At 49.2% G+C, this 18,724-nt stretch overlaps 2 protein-coding genes across 2 annotated transcripts in view; one reads left to right on the top strand and one right to left on the bottom strand.

Annotated features, from left to right (window-relative positions):
- Nucleotides 1–186: 186 nt before the first annotated feature.
- CSUI_000999 (alveolin domain containing intermediate filament imc7) lies at nucleotides 187–7,253 on the top strand. The gene is made up of 5 exons (XM_068061205.1): nucleotides 187–925; nucleotides 2,135–3,112; nucleotides 3,340–3,801; nucleotides 4,261–4,407; nucleotides 5,070–7,253. The coding sequence occupies exons 1-5, from the start codon at nucleotides 902–904 to the stop codon at nucleotides 5,499–5,501; spliced, it is 2,043 nt and encodes a 680-aa protein (XP_067926819.1). The 5' UTR covers nucleotides 187–901; the 3' UTR covers nucleotides 5,502–7,253.
- A 1,302-nt stretch (nucleotides 7,254–8,555) lies between these two features.
- CSUI_000998 (mms19 nucleotide excision repair protein) overlaps nucleotides 8,556–18,724 on the bottom strand; it is an 11,756-nt gene continuing 1,587 nt past the window's right edge. Inside the window, exons 1-3 of the mRNA XM_068061204.1 lie at nucleotides 17,498–18,724; nucleotides 10,254–16,840; nucleotides 8,556–9,450 (exon numbers count right to left, since the gene is read on the bottom strand). The exon at nucleotides 17,498–18,724 is cut by the window's right edge and continues 1,587 nt beyond it. Of these exons, the coding sequence (XP_067926818.1) occupies nucleotides 9,343–9,450; nucleotides 10,254–16,840; nucleotides 17,498–18,724 (7,922 nt within the window). The 3' untranslated portion in view covers nucleotides 8,556–9,342. The remainder of the gene's footprint in view (nucleotides 9,451–10,253; nucleotides 16,841–17,497) is intronic.

Raw genomic sequence — 18,724 nt, 5'->3', positions numbered from 1 at the left:
GGGGGGGGGGACGAGAGGAGTTTTCTTCCCACTAGAGTAATGCAATACTACCGGTGAACTCAAGCAATAACAACCCCTTCCCTCCTAGCCTGCTGACGCTCATTCGTCATACGAACCGTCGCTCGAACGGTTATCTCTCTTCGAAGGCCCCCAGCTTGCGGTGGTTCGGGCTCTGCCAGCGCTTCTCTTTCGGGTCTCCGGCTTCCGCTCTTTCTAATGAAATGAAGTGAGTGGCCTCAAGCTTCTTCCTGTGAATCGTATTGTCCTTCTCGTCTGCGTTACTTATCGCTCCGAACAAAGCATCACGTGCTCTCCTCCCCTACTCCAGGACTGTTCTGTTTTGTTACTCGTAATGGTTTCTTATCTATCACCTTTTTGAGCGAGCTGAAAACTACCGATCCCGGCCGGACCCAGGGGGGACGACCATACGGGCAGTTCCAGAGCTAACGGTAATAAAAAAACACAATCTTTGCTGTGGACTTTCCGAACAAGTGTTGAGCTGAAACTTTTTTTTTTTCTTTTCTTCTTCATTCCCACAGCTGTTGTTTCTGTTCTTTCATCATTTACAAGTGACGCTCCAGAACGCCCGGCAACCCCGTGCTTATGCCACTGGTCAACGTGCTGCTGCTCTGAACTGTCGGTCGGGCCATGCGCGTCGTACGCCTCCATCACCACGTCCACTCGTCTTCCTTGTCGTGCAACCGTGAGAGAATAAAACGGAACACCCCACTGCCAATTTTCCGTGGCACTGCAGCGCAAAGTCTTCTTTTGTTCCCCTCTTCTTCCCTGGCAACGTTGTTCCGATTCAACATTCTCCTTTTTCCTGAGTTTTCCCGTGTCTTGGGGAATCGCGGTGCAGTTTTCGCATCGACGTAGGACTACCACAACTGATACATCCATCATGTCATTCTCCGTGTCTGACAAAGTAAGCGTTACAGACAAGAAACGACTCCTTCCCCTTTCTCTTTTCCTTTTCGGTACTATACTCTTGACCTGGCAACAACTCGTTAAGCTCTCCTGTGCGGCAGCTTCTCTCATACCTTCGCATCAGTAGCCCGGTCAGTTCTTGCTCGTGAGTGACGACGGCGCTCTTCCTGTCAGTAGCAGAGCATCCGGACAACGGACTCGGTCTCGAGGGACGGGACGTCTGAGTACACTAGTCACGTTTTTTTTCTGCCATCTGCCCCTTTCGCTTCGAGAGTAGCCTAACGAAGTCGTATGGTTTTTCCCGAGGGATCTAGTTCAGCTTGTCCTATGCTAAAAGAGACCTCTGTGCTCGCACACCTTTATGAAGACATGCGTCAGAGCTCCGCTGTTTAGTTTCCTTACAAACTCATGGTAGAATGGTTCGGCCCGACCCCCGGCAAGAGAACAGTTCAGACGCCCATTGCAGAGGACATGGAATTTCTTATTGAACACCTGAGGGACTCCAGAATTGGTGAAGCTCATTTCTGCACTGAGTTGGTTATTTTCCCCCTATCCATATCTATATTTTCTCCCAAGCTGCAGAGATGAATACTTCTCGTAGCCTTTCTGCGCGAGGGTCGAGGGGCACGATGAAACGTGGAGGGAGGCTAACGAAATGCCTCGCCTTCGTGCCATTGCGTTCAAGTGCCGTGTGTAATCACGTAAACAGCTAGTACAGGGATTTCCAGGGCCCTTCCCACTCTTTTTTTCTGCGATGAAGGTAGCGGTGTAATGCGTTTTGCCGTCCCAGCTAACCTCACGAAGCCTGTCTCTTGCTCGCTTCCCTCCGCTTCTCTTGCCTCTTTGCCCTAGCCCTGCCACCTCTTCAACGCAAGTATGACACCTTCACAGGCAGTGTTCACCTTCAAGATGACGTGTAGTAGGCGCCTGACAACGTTTCATATACCTTCTCTCTACGCCCTCTATACATTGCTACTTTATCTTCGTGGACTCACACATATACATCACATGCGTTCATTTAGTAAGGAGGTCTTTCTTGTTCCGTGGACAGCTGTCATCGGTATTATGAGGACCTACCTAAGTAATGCCTATAGATGCACGTCTGTATTGTGTTCATCTAGTCTCAGTTTGGAGATATGTTTGCCTGAAAGAAGGAGATATGCGATGTTCACGGATGAAGTTCTCCTTTCTGTGACCGTGTCCTCAGCCAATGGAGGAAATGTGTGGTGGTGCGCCTTTCTCGAAGGAAGGAGAGGAGGGGACTGTGTCTAACGCCAATGAGTGCGAAAGTGAAGTCGTCGCAGGAGCTGAGGGAGTGATGGTCACAAGTTACGATAACGAAGGAGAAGAAGGGGCAGCATCAGGCCACCTCCCTGACAGCAGCAACTCAGGTGCTTTCGAAGGTACGGAAGGAGGGTCTGTTCCCGGTGATAAGCAGAACCCCTTCAACTGTACGCGTGTCTTAGTGAAGCCCCCACCTTCACTACAGTCGTCCGGAGGCAACCAAAAGGGAGCAGAGGCGGCACAAGAAGGAGGGAAGGCAATTGGAAGTGACGAAGAGGCACTTCTTGTTGGATCAGAGGCGATGGAGATTCAGAAACTTCTTGAGCAGCAATCCCCCGCAACAGCTAAAAGGCTCATTCTCTCAGCGACAACCCAAACAACCACCAGTACAAGAGCAACGACCACAACAACCACGTCGTCCGCCACGGCGATGAAGACAAAGCACCTAAGTCATACTCCTGGTAGCTCACCTGGAGCCAGTGCAGTTCTGGGGTATCAGGATCCTTATGCGGACTATTATCAATCTTTTAAGAGCACTGAGATTCGTCAAACTCACATCGCAGCGACTATGGGAACTGCCACTGAAATTGAGACGGGCACTGGAGAGGTCGTTATGGTACAGTCAGGGGCCGGCCCGTGCTGTTACACCTCGGACATCTCCAACGGTGCGGCCTCAACTTCTCTAGGGAAGGATGTCACAGAGAAGTTCCATGGAAACAACCTGGGGAACTATGAAGCAAAAGTGAAGACGAATGAAAACACGCAGGTAGCAGGGAGCGTGGCAGGAGGTGTTTTATCTGCCGCGGCGCACTTTGTGAAGTCCTTAGGAGGGGCTTGGCCGCAAGCGACGACCAATAACTTCCCCAACCACTGCGCCAAAGGTTTTCCAGCCCAGGCAGAGGTAAGAAAAAAGCCGATCTTCTCATGAATTGACATGTTTCCTTTCTGAAAAGAGGGACAAACCAGATTACTCATGCCAGTGCTCTCCGTCGTCAGATTTACATGCCTACATACACCTATATACATACATATATACATGTGAACCGGGGTCGATGTGCATTTCCTTGCTTGTGGATCTATTTGTATGGGCTTCGTACGTTCCTTTTGCGTTTTTTGTCTTTTTTTCAGGCAGGTTCTGAAGAAGTCGCGAGGTTCATTCCATCTGCGAAAGTCATTGACTTACCTCTTGATGTAGTCTATTCCGTCCCTGATGTGCAAACACGTATTGTGAATTATACTTTCGAATGCCCAGCGCCAGGATATACAAGACTCGTCCCGAAGGTTTTCCCTGTAGATACACCGTTCATCGAACCTCGGTTTGAAGATGTCAATGTGCCCGTCGTCATGTCTGAGACTTTTGTACCTGAACTCCAAGAGACGTCGAAGGTTGTACAAGTGCCTGTAGCTCGCTATGTCCCTAAGGTTGTTCCCGTCGATGTGTATGTCCCAAGACCTTTCGCTATTCCCATCAAGCCTGTTGGCTGTAGAAGAGTAACAAAGAAAGCCACGATCACCCCGGAGCTGTATCATCAGATCGCTGACGAAATGAATCCTCATCTTGCGGCCTTGGCACAGTTCAATGCTAAGCAGGTGAGTAACGGAGAAAAGACCGGCTAAGAAGAGATAGCGTCTTTTGATAGCATCACAGGATGTGTGTATACATCTATATGAATGATGCATACATATAGAAAGGCTTCTTTTTTTTATCAGACACACTCTGGAGGTGTACCTCCAATCTGCCATTCACAAGTACGTCTTATACCTTCGGAAGAGATTTTGTTCATAACAGAGAGTCAAAAACTCTGTAGGTCTTCTGTATCTGCGCATTCTTCTTGCGTCTGTAGGAATCACATAGCCGAGTGCCCCACTTCTTTGAACGGTGTCATCGTCGATTACGATGACTGTATGGCTCTTCAAAGATTCTCCGCGTATCCCTTTCAAGGAATGTTTCTGGTCGCCTTTCAGTCGTCTGGCTGTGTAGCTTCTATTATCGTCTTTTCCTTGATGCAGGTGATGGTGTGGTTGTGGCTGTGTTTTGTTTGTTTGCAGAGACAAGTGCATAACGAGGTGGTTGAGAAATCAAGAGAGCTCGCGGCAAGAATCAATACACCCCCTCCAGCGCCGACACGAGTCGAGTGTCGGGATGCCGCGAGCGGAGGACCATGCTTTGATGACAATGGAGCAAGACTCGTCCATGTAAGGATATGATGGGACTATGTATGAGGCCAGTATGTACTCACCTGGTGTCTAGACGTATCTAGCATGATCCAGGAGCAAGTCCACTCTCGGAACCGGCCAAAGATGCATGACAGAGATGGTCTTTCCATCATTATCAGCGTGTAGATGCTATCTATATCCTTCTATCCATAGACCAAGAAATATAGCTTCTTAAGACGATACCTTGTAAACTTGTAGCATCCACGTCTTCGGCGATACATTGTAGGTTGACTCCAAGGGGTTTGTACGTGCTTTTGGCGCACCAGGAGAGGGATTTGTTTCCCTTTTTCTAGCGATGAGTATGTGAAGGGCTATACGCAGGTATGGGTACCTATGTGGTGTGTGATGACAAGTGCGTAAGTATGGATTGCGAGAATAGCGTTCATCTTTTTCTCCTTTTGTCTGTACCCTCTTATAACGCTCATAACAGTCCAATCTAGTTTCTGAGTGGCGCAAACCAGAGACCTTCGACAGGGTCGTCTCCAACCTACTCTTTCAAGTAGTGAACGTTGCGCAAGCCTATATAGATCTTTGCCTTGAATCGTTCTCCTTTATGATACCTCTGTGACTGCGTGTTTTTAACAGCTCGCACTCTAAACCTTTTTCTTTTGTATTTGTTCTTTTTCTTGGCAACTTCTCAGGTGCCTACCGATGGCAAGGACATGCGAGTATTAGAGAAATGTTTCAACAGACTCAAGAATGACATCAGGACCGACAAGGGAGGAGTAGAGCAATGCGAACTAACGGAAGATGTCATCTTATCTGTGTACCGTGGTTTGGGCGGAGGACGTCTGGAGAAGTTCTCGTCAGGGAGTGTAGGTATTCCGATGGTATTCAGAAGCCCCGACACTCCTCAGAAGCTTCCGCCAACAATGATGACCCCTGCGCCTCAGCTTCCCCTATCAACGCCTGTTGTCTTCCAGTTCCTTACGGATCATGACAACAACAACAGCACGATTCATCATACGAGCCGAGACAGCTCGGTCCTAGCTGGGGGAGAGGACGAGACCACCATGATCGACAATCGACCTGATACAACACCCATGCCTTCTCCTATTGCCTCTGAAAGCTAAAGGGAAATGTCCTTTGTCGGGAAATTCGTTGGTGTGGACGACTGAAAACCGCCTTTACTGAAGAGGAGGGGAAGCTGAGTTGTGTGGGGCCAACAGCGTTCTTTTCTATCTCTTAGATATTCACGTGCAGTGCGATGCAGAAGGCACGAAAGATCGAAGTTTGCCGTGATCTTCATGATGGCTGAGTCTAGAAAGGTAGTCACGCATAAGCAGTCGAAAGAGTATCCCTCGTACATGATTAGTGCTCATACCGGGCAGTGCCGGGGAGAGCCCTTTCTGCTGTCAATAGTGGGAGGGAGGGAGGGGGCGATGAAGATGGCACAATTCCATCTCCTGCTTGCCGTGATTCCATCTCCTGCTTGCCGTGAGTGCCGACGCCACACAGAAGTCGACACCCGCACTTGTGTAGTAGAACGTCTGACAGTCTGATGCGTGCTCCGAGGCTGGGGGAGAGGAGAGGGAAGAGAAGCGGGTTGAAAAAGTGGTTGTATAGAGAGGAGAAACATACCAGGCAGCGGTAGTAGTAGGCTTGGATGTGCGCAAGTACTATAGGTACACCCGGAGCTTCTCCATCCTAGCTCTTTTCTGTCACCCTTCTGCATGTTTAGCTCAATTCGCATCTCGTGCTTCCATCATGCGGGGACACAGTTTGGACCCGGCTTAAGCTGCTGTATTGGATAGAGAGATGTTCAGGGATCTCTTCATCAGGGAGCAGTAGGCGTCATCAGGGACAAGAGCAAGAAGCGCTAAGGGTTCACCGGAGGCTTGGGCAAACTAAAACGCGTCCGAGGGGGCGGATGAGCATGCATTTGCACCGTTTTGTCGGCATACGAGAACGCCTGTTGCGTGCATCGAAATCCGCGTGACCACGACGTTGTTCAGATGGGTTGTTCAGATGGGTTTTACCTTGTGAAGGTAAAACCCATCTGAAAGACAGCCAAGCTCGGCTGTGTGCAGTGTGTCTACAGTTTTATGCCACCGCCTTTCCTGCCGTCCCACTCCACTGGAAAAAGAATGTACGTATGTGTGAGCATAAGGAAACACTGTTAGATGAGAAGCGATAGTTTTAGGTCCTTGAATAGAACGGACCCACCATGCAAACTGACCCCTTATTCACGCACCCAGTGTGTATGTGGATTCTCGCCAGTGCACTAGTGATGCTTGTACGAAGAATGATGTATGTCTGCTTCCCATCTATCTCGATCCCCGGCTTCTTCCCCCTGACCATGGTAACACGCCGCGCCGACTGATGGCAGCTTTGGCGAAGACTCTCAGTGTATGCCTCTCACCGTATGCGTGCATGCATACCCTTTCCTGAAGTTTGCTGCTCGTGTTTTCTCCGCTTTCTCACTATCCGATGGTGCAATAAGATTCGGCGTCGCATGACTCTTTGGTGTGTGTACACTTCATCATGCATCATATGCTCGAGACGTCTGGTGTAAATGAATCATACGGTGTTGTTAGTCTGTCGTTTGTCCGGCCGTCATAGCAGTACGTATACTCTTTCTTTCGTAGTTGATATGACAGAGAGGCTATGACAGCTACTATTGTGTCCCTCAGTGAAGAAGACTACGTGTGGCTTTAGGTAGTAGTACAGACCACCCGCAATGAATAAGGGCGTAAAACCTGCAGAAAAAAGACACCACATTACTTGTATAGAATTCCTCATGTGCGTAGATATAGCATCTATCGTCCACGTTCGTTCGCGTATGCGTGTGCTGTATGCTGTCATACTGGGTGCTTTTCGCCGGGCGTCGTTTGTGTGTGAAAGAAGAAAACCCGGCTTCGACAGAAAGCGAATGAATTCCTCCACGTCCGGAATGTCGATGAAGGGAAGACTTCTCGACAGGTCAGCAACGGGCTGCAACATCTTCGGGAAACTATGTGAATGTACGCGAGTCTCTACGTCATTGGCGACAGAGCGATGCCAACCACTTAAACACCATCCTACAGACGATAGAACTGCGTTATCACTTGGCAGAAAGCGGCGTGCCGACTGAACCCCAGCTCAGGGGTACGGTTTGCCTGGTGGTACCATTTGTCGCTTTGGGTTCTCAATGAAAACTCTTTTAGCTGCCAGCGTAGTAGCTTGGAACACTCACATCCGCATACTGGGTCAACTCGCCTGTTCCGCTTGATCGTCTCGACAGCAGCCCTTTGTTCGGCTCGTACAACACGCGTTCCTTGTTTTTCACACACAAATTATTCGCTTCAATACAACGGGATTGCGTGGCGCTAACTACGAACTCCAGTTTGGTTTTCTGGGACCGAGTGTCTCCGCGTCGGTATGCCATCAGGACCTGCCACGCTGTCTAGAGGAACCTGCGGTCACAATCCGGTGGACAGAAGTAACTGCACGTTGGAGACGGTTTTCCTCCGGTCCTTATAGACGGTTGTCCTTGGTGGAGCCCTTGCCTCAGTAGGGGCTTTTTCCCGCCTCTGTTCGCTTGTATGCGGATCGCAAACGCTCCAGTTTCAAAATCACTGGGGACGCCCCCACCTCTTTGCACTATAGCGGCCGTTAGGGCACCGGAACAGGTGGCACCTGCTAAGCAAGGACAGCGACTGAACCAGTGAATGATCCCGAGCCGACACCTGTGTGCCGACGGAGAGAAACACCATTTTTTGCAAGAAACAGAGATAATCACTCGCTGAGTAATTCACACTGCTTCGTTGATGCAGTGAAAGGGTCTACAGAACTTCAACAGAAGACTCGGTTGGTACCCGGGCCGTGAGGGCGAGTGACTTTCGCCATTGTGCGCGGGGCTCGACTCTCCTCAGGACATAAGCCCCTGATACAATCTTGTATGTCGTCAGACTGCTTTTCTACAGTAGAAGTGTTTTGCAGTGAGAAGCTGCGAGAACAGGGCCGTGGGGGTGTTTGTCCCACCTTGAGCCGGTGACGAACGTTAGTTCGTCACCCTTTCACTGCATCAACGAAACAGTGTGAATTACTCAGCGAGTGATTATCTCTGTTTCTTGCAAAAAATGGTGTTTCGTGGCGGTACCCGGCGTGAAACCGAAGGCAGGACAAAGATTTCTTGCTGATCACCAGCCGAACAGCTGCATTAGGGGTCGTCATGTTTTCCGTGGTGACTATCTGTACAGCTCCCGCACTGTGCACAGATATTAGATATCAGATGGTAGACAACAAGTATATGCACCGGTCGTGCAATCGAGCTACGAATGGAGAACCAAACGCTTGACACTGAGACGCGACCACTGTTCGCAACGTATAAAACCGGACGATCATCCGTAATCAAGACAAAAACACTGTCTGGTTGTGCCAGATTAGCCTTGTCACACCGTTTCCTTCTGATCCGCGTTCTGAATAAAAGTCAACACCAGAAGAACAACTCCGCGGGTCCACCACGACGGACCCCAGCCGCACACACACACAGTCAGGCAGGATCCGTCGTCGTTAGTAGGGAGCGTGTTCGCCCTAGAACTGTTGCACGCATAAGAAGGCTACTTTGAGCTCATCATGTTTTGCGCCCTGCGATGTAGTGGGGAAACATGGCCTGACACTGACAAAAAGGCTGCTCCTGTTCCTGCTGGTGCAGGCAAAAAACGGATACAGGCTCGCATAAGCACATGAGAGCAAAATTCATTAGACACTGTAACCCGTGTCTTCGCTGCAATACACAAACAGGAAAGACCAGTCTTTTCCAGACTGAGAACTTATGTCGAAACTCCTCTTCAAAACCTTCTTCGTTATCCACTTCCTCCTTTCCTGTACCTCCCTTCGTCTCCCAGTGTCCTCCAACTAGGAAGAAAAAGCTGGCCGAGGCATGGTACAGCTGGGTCCGCTCACTTCCGGTAATGTAGCTTGCTGCTTCTGTCAACCGCACTCTTTGAGGAGCCACCATCGATTCCGACACACCGCAGCTGATCGTCGAACCAGTCTTACAGGGTCACCTAAAGCAGGGGCAATTCCTGATATGACCGCCTGAGGGAGAAAGAGAACAAAGAAGCACACTCAACCAAAGAAAATGAACACTTAAGCAAACAACCGCGGATGCCGTGATGAACACAGTAGACACCCCCCGATCACTGGCTGCAGCAAGGGGGTGCTCCTCGAGTAAAAAAACCCGTAAACTTCGGACGTGTGTGATCGTGCACACAGTCTTGCATGGTACCTCCACAATTGGGGCCTCGTATACGACGGGAGTAGGTTGTAGAAGAACTGGGACAAGACCGAATACTTTTCTTTGTTAGACAACACAGGCTACAGAGAGGAGAAATAATGACTCGGCTCTGCATGCGTGCGCACCCATACAGAGAAGATCGCATTGAATCCATATGCAGCCATCATCTACTCCATATTCTTATCTTCCATCATCTATAGATACCCACCTTTCCGCGGATGTGATGTATATATATATGTATGTATGTGTATGTATGTATACATATCTATATCTGTAAAGACGTATAGGGCTGTCAACGACCGTGAGAAAGTGCGAGAACTGAGAAACCCCGCCACCTCTTCATATTTTTTGATGAGTGCAGCGCACGTACTCCGTCCTGGGAGACAGAACCCCCCTCTCTGACACTCCCTTCACTCTATCTACTCAAGCGAGTGACAAATGGCGAAGCCGAAAACACAAGCAAACACACGTACACACGAACCGGGGCACCGTGACCTCCTCCCTTAAGCAAAAAAAAGACTGAACTGGAGGTTTTGATTTGAGAACGAATCTGTCCTTTCCGCCTACTTTGTTCCTCGTTCCAAGGAGAAAAAAAGAGACGTACCTCTACTCGATCCGCCGAAGCGGAACAAGAGAACAGGGACAGGTCAGAGTAATTGATAAGAGCCTGAATGGCTAGTAACCTCAGAATAGGGTTAACATAGGATGACACCGCTTCGACAGGTGAGTGGAGCATGTTTGATTTCTTCCCCTTTGATTTCCTTTCGAGAAGATTTAACACCGCGCCCTGACGACTCACATACAACAAGAACCTTAAGATTTCACTGGCATACACATCAAGAAAACCAAGTTCAAGCTCTTCTAGAGCATCGGTATTGCTACTCGTTTTTTCATTGCACATTCTCCTCCCCTCTCTCTCGCCTTCTTCGCTCCCTTGACTCATAGATGAAGATGAATCAGCCTTCCTTTTCAAGGCTTCCTTCCCACCTCCTGTCTTTACTGTCTTTAGTCGAGAAGATGTGCCATTCGAGAGCAATGTAATGCCCCTTTCGGTGGCTAGATCTCGAAGGTGTCGTTTATGTCTTTGCGCAGACAATAAGAGACAGAGAATAGAACAGAGTAAAGAATCCTCCATCATTTCCATGGTATCAAACATCGACTCAGTATTAGAGACATACCGTAACAACCACAGACTAGGCTCTTCATTATCAACTCCCTCGTCCGATGACGACGAGCAAGCACCACCATCAACTGGAAACCGCCCCGGGGGACTATCAATCTTTCCCTTGTCTGTTTCTCTGTCCTTATCACAAGCTTGCCTCATTCTCTGCCTTTGATTCCCGTCTGTATCATCATCATACCACTGCTTCACAAGTCTTTGAGTCAGAGGATACAAGCAGAAGACACCGCGTGATGAGGAACATGATGACGAATCATCATGTTCCTTGAGAATTCCATGCTCCTCCATCATCTTGTGCTTCATCATCCACCTCTTCTTCTCCTTACCCTCTCTATACTTTCGGAAATAACAACGAATACACCACAATATTAACGTTCTTAGAAGTCCTCCCTGAGCCGTACTCCAAGACGCTGTACTTCTACTACCTCCGTAGTATCCGGAAGAAACCGAGAGAGAAAAATCTGCCGGAAAATCATCGACACCAGCTAGTATGACCTCTTGAATGGGAACGCACGTCGATGCTACGGCTATCAACGCTACAATCGGGACATACAAACAGAACGGTGAAGACGCAACGAGAGAAAGTCCATCATCTACGTCATCATGATTCGCATTGTCACTGCCCCCGGTCCTTCTTCTCCTGTCTCCGTTCATGTTCTTCCCTTTCACTTGCTCTCTATCAGAAACTAACCAGTGATGAAAAGATAACGGATACTGATACTCGGAACGAGGCGAGTTTGTCATAGGGTGGCCAAGATAAAGATGGTGCTCCGCCCCGAGCACCGATTCCAACTTCATTAGATCTCTCTTCATGAAGTAGAGCCCTCCTCGTCCTTCTTCCGTGCTCCCCGGCAACAACGTTGCTAGAACCTGTCTAGCTGCTAAAAGAAGGTCGGGCTGCAAGGACAATGAGGTCTCCTCCAAGCTGTCATTCCCAACAGAGGAGGTATAGGTACGCTTCATCGACACGGAAGTAGCAGTAAGAGATGACGATAGAAATCGAGAGGGATTAAAGGGGGGCATAGAAGGAAGCATATTGAACTCTTCTATGGCATGATCAGCACCATTCAACACTTCTCTGTTACACAGGCTCTTCGCTGACGCACACGAGAAAAAAGAGGTATACGGTGACGACGATCCAGTATGCGAGCAATGATGATCGGCGTCTACTCGCAGGAACGGCAAAAACTGTTGAATTCTTCGTTTTACAGGTGTACCCAAGAAAGAGGTAAGAGTCCTCGAGGCACTGAAGGCCTGATAGATAAAATAGAAGACATCTACCTTCTCTTGTTTTCCTTCTTTTGGCGGCTTCAGCGTAGCATCCCCCCGTACAACTTGATCCCTAGCAGCTGAGGATTTCGTTGTGTCGAAGGGAGAGCTTATCTGGGCACGGTCCCTGTCTGACTCTTCTTCCACCAGACGGATATCTTTCAGCCTATCACGAGGAGAACTATGAGCAGCCTCCGTCTTGAAGACGACCGTAAGAAACGACAGGAGCTTTTCGAGACGAGAACCAAGGAACGAAATCTTTCGTGACCGTCCTTCCTCCTTGTCGAGGAACGAAAAAGAAAAACAATCTCCCCGGAGCCAAAGAGCTCTCAGGACCGTCGTGTCCAAGTTACTAGCTAGATACGCCGATGCCCATGGAAAAGTCCCGCCAAGCACCACCACAGCACTTCTCCTTTCACACTGCAGTTTCGTCTCGTTTTGATCGTGTGACTTCAATAGAAGCGATCTCTCTTGCTTGCAGGAGTCCCCCAATTCTAGGCTACCAGGGGCGGCGCCGCCACCTTCTTCGCCAGCTCCTGTAGATAACTGGGGTTGGTGTCGAAAGAGATGCTGCCGCTCTCCGTCAAAAGAAGTGAGGAAATTTTCCAGGCTCGCTGTATCAGGGGCAAACAATACAAGGGACTCCAAAGTCTCTAGGACCAAGTCCGACCGCAAGAAACCGTCTCTCAGCGAATCTGAAGAACAAGAACGAGGAGTATCTTTGATCCCTCCGAAATCACCATTGTTCCGAAGAAGAAGAAGGCACTGTCGTAGGAGGTTCTTCATCATGATTGAGAAACGAAACGTAAAACATCTTTCCTCTTCGTTCGAATAAGCATTGGGTTTTGCTTTACGCTTTTCTTTCACAAGGACTGTCTTCTTCACATTCAGTTCGTTGATGGCCGCACAACTCACATTCAGGTCCATGTCTCCCACTTTCATTCTCTCCTTTCTCTCTTGTTCGATGGAAGTTCCATGATTTACGAGGAAAGGTATAACAGCTGGCACAAGCACAAGAAAAGCGATACTTCTCTCCGGACACCTCTCACGGTCTCGGTGCTCTCCACTCTTCTCCTCTTCTTCTGCCTTCTCCACCTCTTCGTTGTTTTCCATCTCACGACTGGAATGGGGCGACGAAATGGCGAGATCAACTATACGCAGTCCCAAGGCCATAGATGTTTCCTTTGGCAAAGTCATCATAAGAAATTCGACAAGTGTACGGACAGTGCACAAGGAAACAGACCTTGTACGCTTGCTTCTTTCCAACTGCTGAGAATAATCTACGCCTCCTACTTCTGCTCGTCTTTGCACGCAAGATCCCTGTTTTGAGTGGCACAGAAATTCTCTTTGCTTCTCATCAAGCGACAGTGTCATGAGGACAGCACATCTCAGGGCCTCAAGGAGACCTTCCAGCGGCAGATGATTCTCAAGACATTTCGAGAAACTTACATGACGGAGCAGATTATTGCCGCTTGGCTCTAGTTGCGAAGCAACCGAGGCATTCTGACGTTTCCCAGGCTGGTCGTTCTGCCCCATCTCGTCTATAATCTGCTTCCTTCTTCCTCTTGTTTTCTCTTCCCTCTTGTCCTTCTCACCTTCCTGTCTGCTGCTCGTCGTACCTTTCTCCTGACGTACTTCCCAACCCCGCATCGGCTGACTGTGTATCATCTGCTGTGTCACTTTCGCTTCCTCTCCTTGGGCTTTGTCTTGATGCCCTTGTCCTGAAGAGCACCTCCGCAGATCTGAGGGAGATCGTGAGGATCCCGAGGAAGAACCACGAGAAAATTGACTCTTGCAGGGTGAAGAGGCTTGATATACTACAAGAGTATGTAAAAGACATAACGTAGACGCGTTGAAAAGAAGAGCGGCCTTGCTTGCCTTTACTTTATCACCATCTCCTGTCTTCTTTAAAGATGAAGAAGAGGACGGCAACGAGGAAAGGCACAGCCCACATGACGGCAATTCCCTTGCGCTTGTCAAGAAGAAAGTGCAGACGACTTGTAAAAGTGTATCTAGTGAAGCCACCGCTTGTAGCACTGTCTCTTGATGAGAACGCGGTAGACCTACTCGGTGCAGACTCGCCTTCAGTTTACTGAGAGAAAAGTCCTCGGACTCTTCCTCATCGCCACGTGGTGAGGATGATAGTCGTAGTGGTAAGCTCGATGAGAGAGCGCTTTTACCCTGTGGTCCCGTTAGCCATCTACCCAACAGTATAGACCCGACAGCAAAGGCAACTCCAATGGCCGGAATATCCGATAATGCAGCCAAGAGAGACGACGACGAAGAGGTAGAGGACGAAGCTTGCCACTTCGGAGAGACATCCGCATGGTCACTATTGACACAAGGTGTTCTTGCAGTCCTCTTCGTCGTGTCTTCCACGTAGCCAGTCGTATCAGGTCTACTTAAGCCACATGTTATTGAACCAGAAACGCCGCTTAGGCTTGAAGACAGTGCGCACATCGTCTTCTGAGTTTTCTCTGTCGACGCGTGAACACGGTCTCCGGCGCTCTCAGAATCCTTTCCTCCTTTTGCGCACACAGCATCTACCGTTGCGACTAGGAGAGAGACAAGACACGAAGCGAGCGCCGTGGTGACCTGGGCAGGTAGCGCCGGGTGAAAGAACTCCGGGTGGCTTTCAAGAAACATTTTCAGCTGTCCGTACACTCGGGCTGTGGACTCATTTTCTTCTTCTGGAGCCGGAGAAGAAACGAATTCACTAGACACTCCTTGGTCTAACTCCGTCTTCCTTTTTGCGTGTTCCTCCGATACAACCTCCTCCTCAGCTCTTCGCTTCGTACTGTTGCTCTCGCGAGTTTGGTCATAGCACTCAGGTGACAAGTGCTTCCCCCTTCCCGGCTCGGTTGCGCGAGACCAAGGAACGTCGCCGAAAGACGATGGAGAAGAACTGAAACACGGATAGAGGATTTCCCGGCCACTGCCAAGAAGGGCTTGCTGCAGAGGCCTTAGTACTTGAAGCAACGGGCTATCATCTTCGGCAGCGAGCAAACGAGATAATCCATGAAGCCTACTGAAGAACTTGACTTTCTTTATTAATACATGATGTTGTCTTCTTTGCTGATTCTCAAGATTCACCACTCCGGACTTCTTGTTGTCTCCCTCGACTGAGGAGAATTCTAAGTTGAAACGACCTATGTCTCTTCTCTTCCCACCCCCTCCTCTCGCAAAGGGGGAACTCACAGGTTCTTCCTTCGAATGGCTGTCAGCAGGCGGAGAAGATAACACACGTCTGTCCGGTGAGCCCGCTTCGACATCTCTGGCTGCCAGAGAGGTATTCTGCTTTTCGACAAAACTCGTCAAGAGGGGAGACGAGGGGAAAGATGAAGTAGAAAGATCGGAACAGCCCAACAAAGTCGCTGCGTGAAACCAAGCAACTATAGCTGAGAGAGATGGATGCTGTTGCGAGAGACATGCCGTCTGACTAAGAACCCGAAGTAGTTTATATCCTTTGAATCTTTCGTCATCAATAATACGTCGTCCTAATAGTGTCACGAGCTTAAATGCTTGAACGAATAGCGCCGCTGCTAGAGGCTTCGGGCAGGCATCTGCAAAGAGAAGTGGCTTCTCTGAAATGCAGATCGTCATGAACTTCTCCAGTGTATCTACAACGGGAGCAATGCACAGCAGAGCCGTGCTCCATTTCTCCTCCTCGACATGAATGCAAGGAAATGTGTTGTCATCTGTGTCATCGGAAGCCCGCCCCACGCCATCACAGAAGGAGGCCACGTGTCTTTTTTCGCTCTCATTTCCTTTCTCCGATGCGCTCGAGCATTCACCAAGCTGTGTGAGAGAGACAAAGGTCTCGCTCGACTCCGTTTCTGGTTGTCGTTTCTCAACAAACCCGATTGGGCAAGCATCAATACAGAGCTCAAGGAGAGGTAATATACAAACTTCAATACAGCACCGACAGGAGAGAAGAGAAGCTGTGGCTGAGGCGAAAAGAAATCGCTGAGCGGCACTACGAGAGGGAGTTGCCCCTGAAGAAGAAAAGCCCTCGCGTAAGGGAGCGAATAGTTCCTCAAGTAAAGGACGGACTTCATCTGAAAACCATGAAGGATACCGGCAAATAAAAGAAGAAGGAGGTACCAAAGTGCAGAGAGTGTCTGCAAGGCCCCTCAGGGGGGGCGACCCTTCTTCACTTTTCTTAACGGAAAGGATCCGCGGAGACAGAGGACGACGAGACTCATCGCAGATTACATAACCTGCCGCTGTTGTTGTTCTGTCCTCTACCGTATTTTTCTCGTTATGTACAAACTTAGAAGAAAGAGAAGACAGAGAAGCTGAACTCCCGCCAGAAGCAGCAGAATGCTTTTTCTGGGAACTTTCGAACTCACTACTAGCTGTTTCTTCTGTATGTACAACTGGCTGTTTTCTGAGTCGCTGCTCTTGCTCTCTTGCTTGTTCTTGTTCTTCTTCGTCCTGGGAATCCATGGCGCGGCTCAAGAAAAGCCTCCAAAGACTTACAAGCTGCGCTGTATATACACTGGGACCACTGTAACACAACTGTATTAATAATCCTTGAAGAGGTTTCAAGGCAGCCAAAGCTGCTGAGGCGGGATAATACGGAAGAACACAACTAGCAGTCTTCCGGACCTCTTCAATTGTCTGGAGGAATTCTTCATCCGCGCCCGATGCGAGACAGTCCAGAAGGTAAAGAAGAACAAAAGAAGAGAAGAGAGGAGAGGAGCGGAGAGCGTTGTGGAAAGACGCCACTAGCATCTCCTCTGCACGCATGACCGAACACATCATGCGAAGCAAGAAGACTGGGTTGCTGTTCCACGTACTTCTGTGGAAGCTACAGCACACAATGCTCTCTTTCCAGGGGCACGACAGACACACATACTCGGACGATTAGTACATATACACAAGGGGACCATCTTAATGAGCTTGTCTGTCTACCCGAGAAGTCTGTCTGACCTGGACAGCGCCCTTACCAAGCAAACGAAAAGCAGAGACTCGAGTCAAAAATACAGATATGTTGACATACTGCACGCACCTCCATACGCTATACGCCCTAAAGACACGAGGACGGACACCGGACCATAAGATTGAGACTTAATGTCTTTCTACAGCTCCTCTCAGAGACACCGCAACAACCACACCAAGCAGCAAGCGCATACAGCTGAGCACCGCCATCAGTCATGCAAGGGTATGTAGAATTCTTCGACGGTATACAAAGGAGGACACACACACGTACCTGTATATATATCAGAAACCGAACATTATCGGCAGGAAGCGAAAACGAATCTACGGACGAATCTAAGTCATATGAACAGTCTTCCAATAAGAACAACAGCGTACAGATGTCAGAGATGTAACGCCTCGACAGTGAGAAGAAGACTACCTTCACTTCAGACCGAAAGAGAATGCACGCGTCCTACCTGTGATAGGAATAGGCGCATTAGCCGGTGGATTGAAGGAAACAGGAAAGAAAGTCATGACCACATCTACAGCGTGTTCAAGCTGACTTTTGGTCATGACGGAGCTGTAGTTACACCCGAGGACAGACACGATGTCGAAGAGAAGAAGAAGACACCTCGGATCTCTTTCTCCTTCAAGTTGTTCACATATTCTACCGATGACATCTACTGCTGCACCGTCAGAATTTCTTTTGTACTTTATTGAGAGCAGCATTTCCTCCCTGTATTCACGGAGGAGAAGAAGAATCAACCTAAATATGATCTGACGTACACTCTGCGAGAAAGACGGCGCATGAACATCTGAAAGCAAATGACGTGCAATCAAACACACCGCACTTTCCTCATATTTCTTCCTCTCCCCCGTTTCCTCATGTGTACAGTCTACTCCCCGATAGCACTCCTTTGCTCCTCCTTCGTACGCTGTGTCGCTTCCTCTTCCTATTGATTGATCCGATGTCTTCCGAACATTGGATTCCGTTGACTCGTGTTGCTTGTTAGTTGCTCCTCCGCGCTTTCCTTGTTCTTCTTCTCTCCCCTCTTCCGGAGAGTGTCTCCTTCCCGCAGAAGCGTCGCCTGCGCCTACTACGACCGCATCAGAGACAACGCGTGTGTCTCTGATGAGACCCGAGTGATGAGTTAAAATCGCGTCAAGAGCGTTGCAGGCGCCTTCGACCACATACCAATCTTTGAGATGTTCTAAACAAAACTGGACTACACACGATAGCGTCTTTTTCTTTTCCTTCTCATCATCATCACCTTGGTTCCCTGGTGTCTCTTTCTCTATCATCTCAGTATGATCTGTCCGATGAGTTGTGTAGGTGGTCATCTTTTCTTGATGACTTCCCTTCACCTCCCTTGGCGCTGCAGTTGATGCCTTATCTTGTTCTCCTTCAGCCCTCCCTCGCTCCGGTGTCTCAAACGAGGTTTCTTCACTTGAGAGCACAGCAGAACAAGATGATCGGAGACGGGTGAGTGGTAGAGACGGAACCCGCTGCAGAACTTCCCCAAGAAGGACAGCAGCACGACGCCGCCTCTGAGCTTTCAAAGCAAACGAATTTGGTTGTTTCTCTTCTTCTTCATCCTCTCTCACTTCGGGCGCAACTCCTTGGTCCTCATCGTTCTCCCCGCTGTCTGACCGGCGAGAGATAAACTCAGAGTCCTCCGAAGACAAAGAAGAGCTGCGATGAC

This window comes from Cystoisospora suis (assembly GCF_002600585.1).
Source record: "Cystoisospora suis strain Wien I chromosome Unknown contig_392, whole genome shotgun sequence".
In the NCBI taxonomy this organism is placed as follows: domain Eukaryota; phylum Apicomplexa; class Conoidasida; order Eucoccidiorida; family Sarcocystidae; genus Cystoisospora; species Cystoisospora suis.
Note: the sequence above shows the minus strand (reverse complement) of the source record. Positions and strands in the feature narration are given on the sequence as shown.

Excerpts from the sequence above, each read along its gene's own strand:
- CSUI_000999 (XM_068061205.1), top strand. The coding sequence starts at position 902 with ATGTCATTCTCCGTGTCTGACAAA. Across the intron at positions 3,802-4,260 it reads CACAGTTCAATGCTAAGCAG|AGACAAGTGCATAACGAGGT; the intron begins GTGAGTAACGGA and ends GTTTGTTTGCAG. Across the intron at positions 4,408-5,069 it reads ATGGAGCAAGACTCGTCCAT|GTGCCTACCGATGGCAAGGA; the intron begins GTAAGGATATGA and ends GCAACTTCTCAG.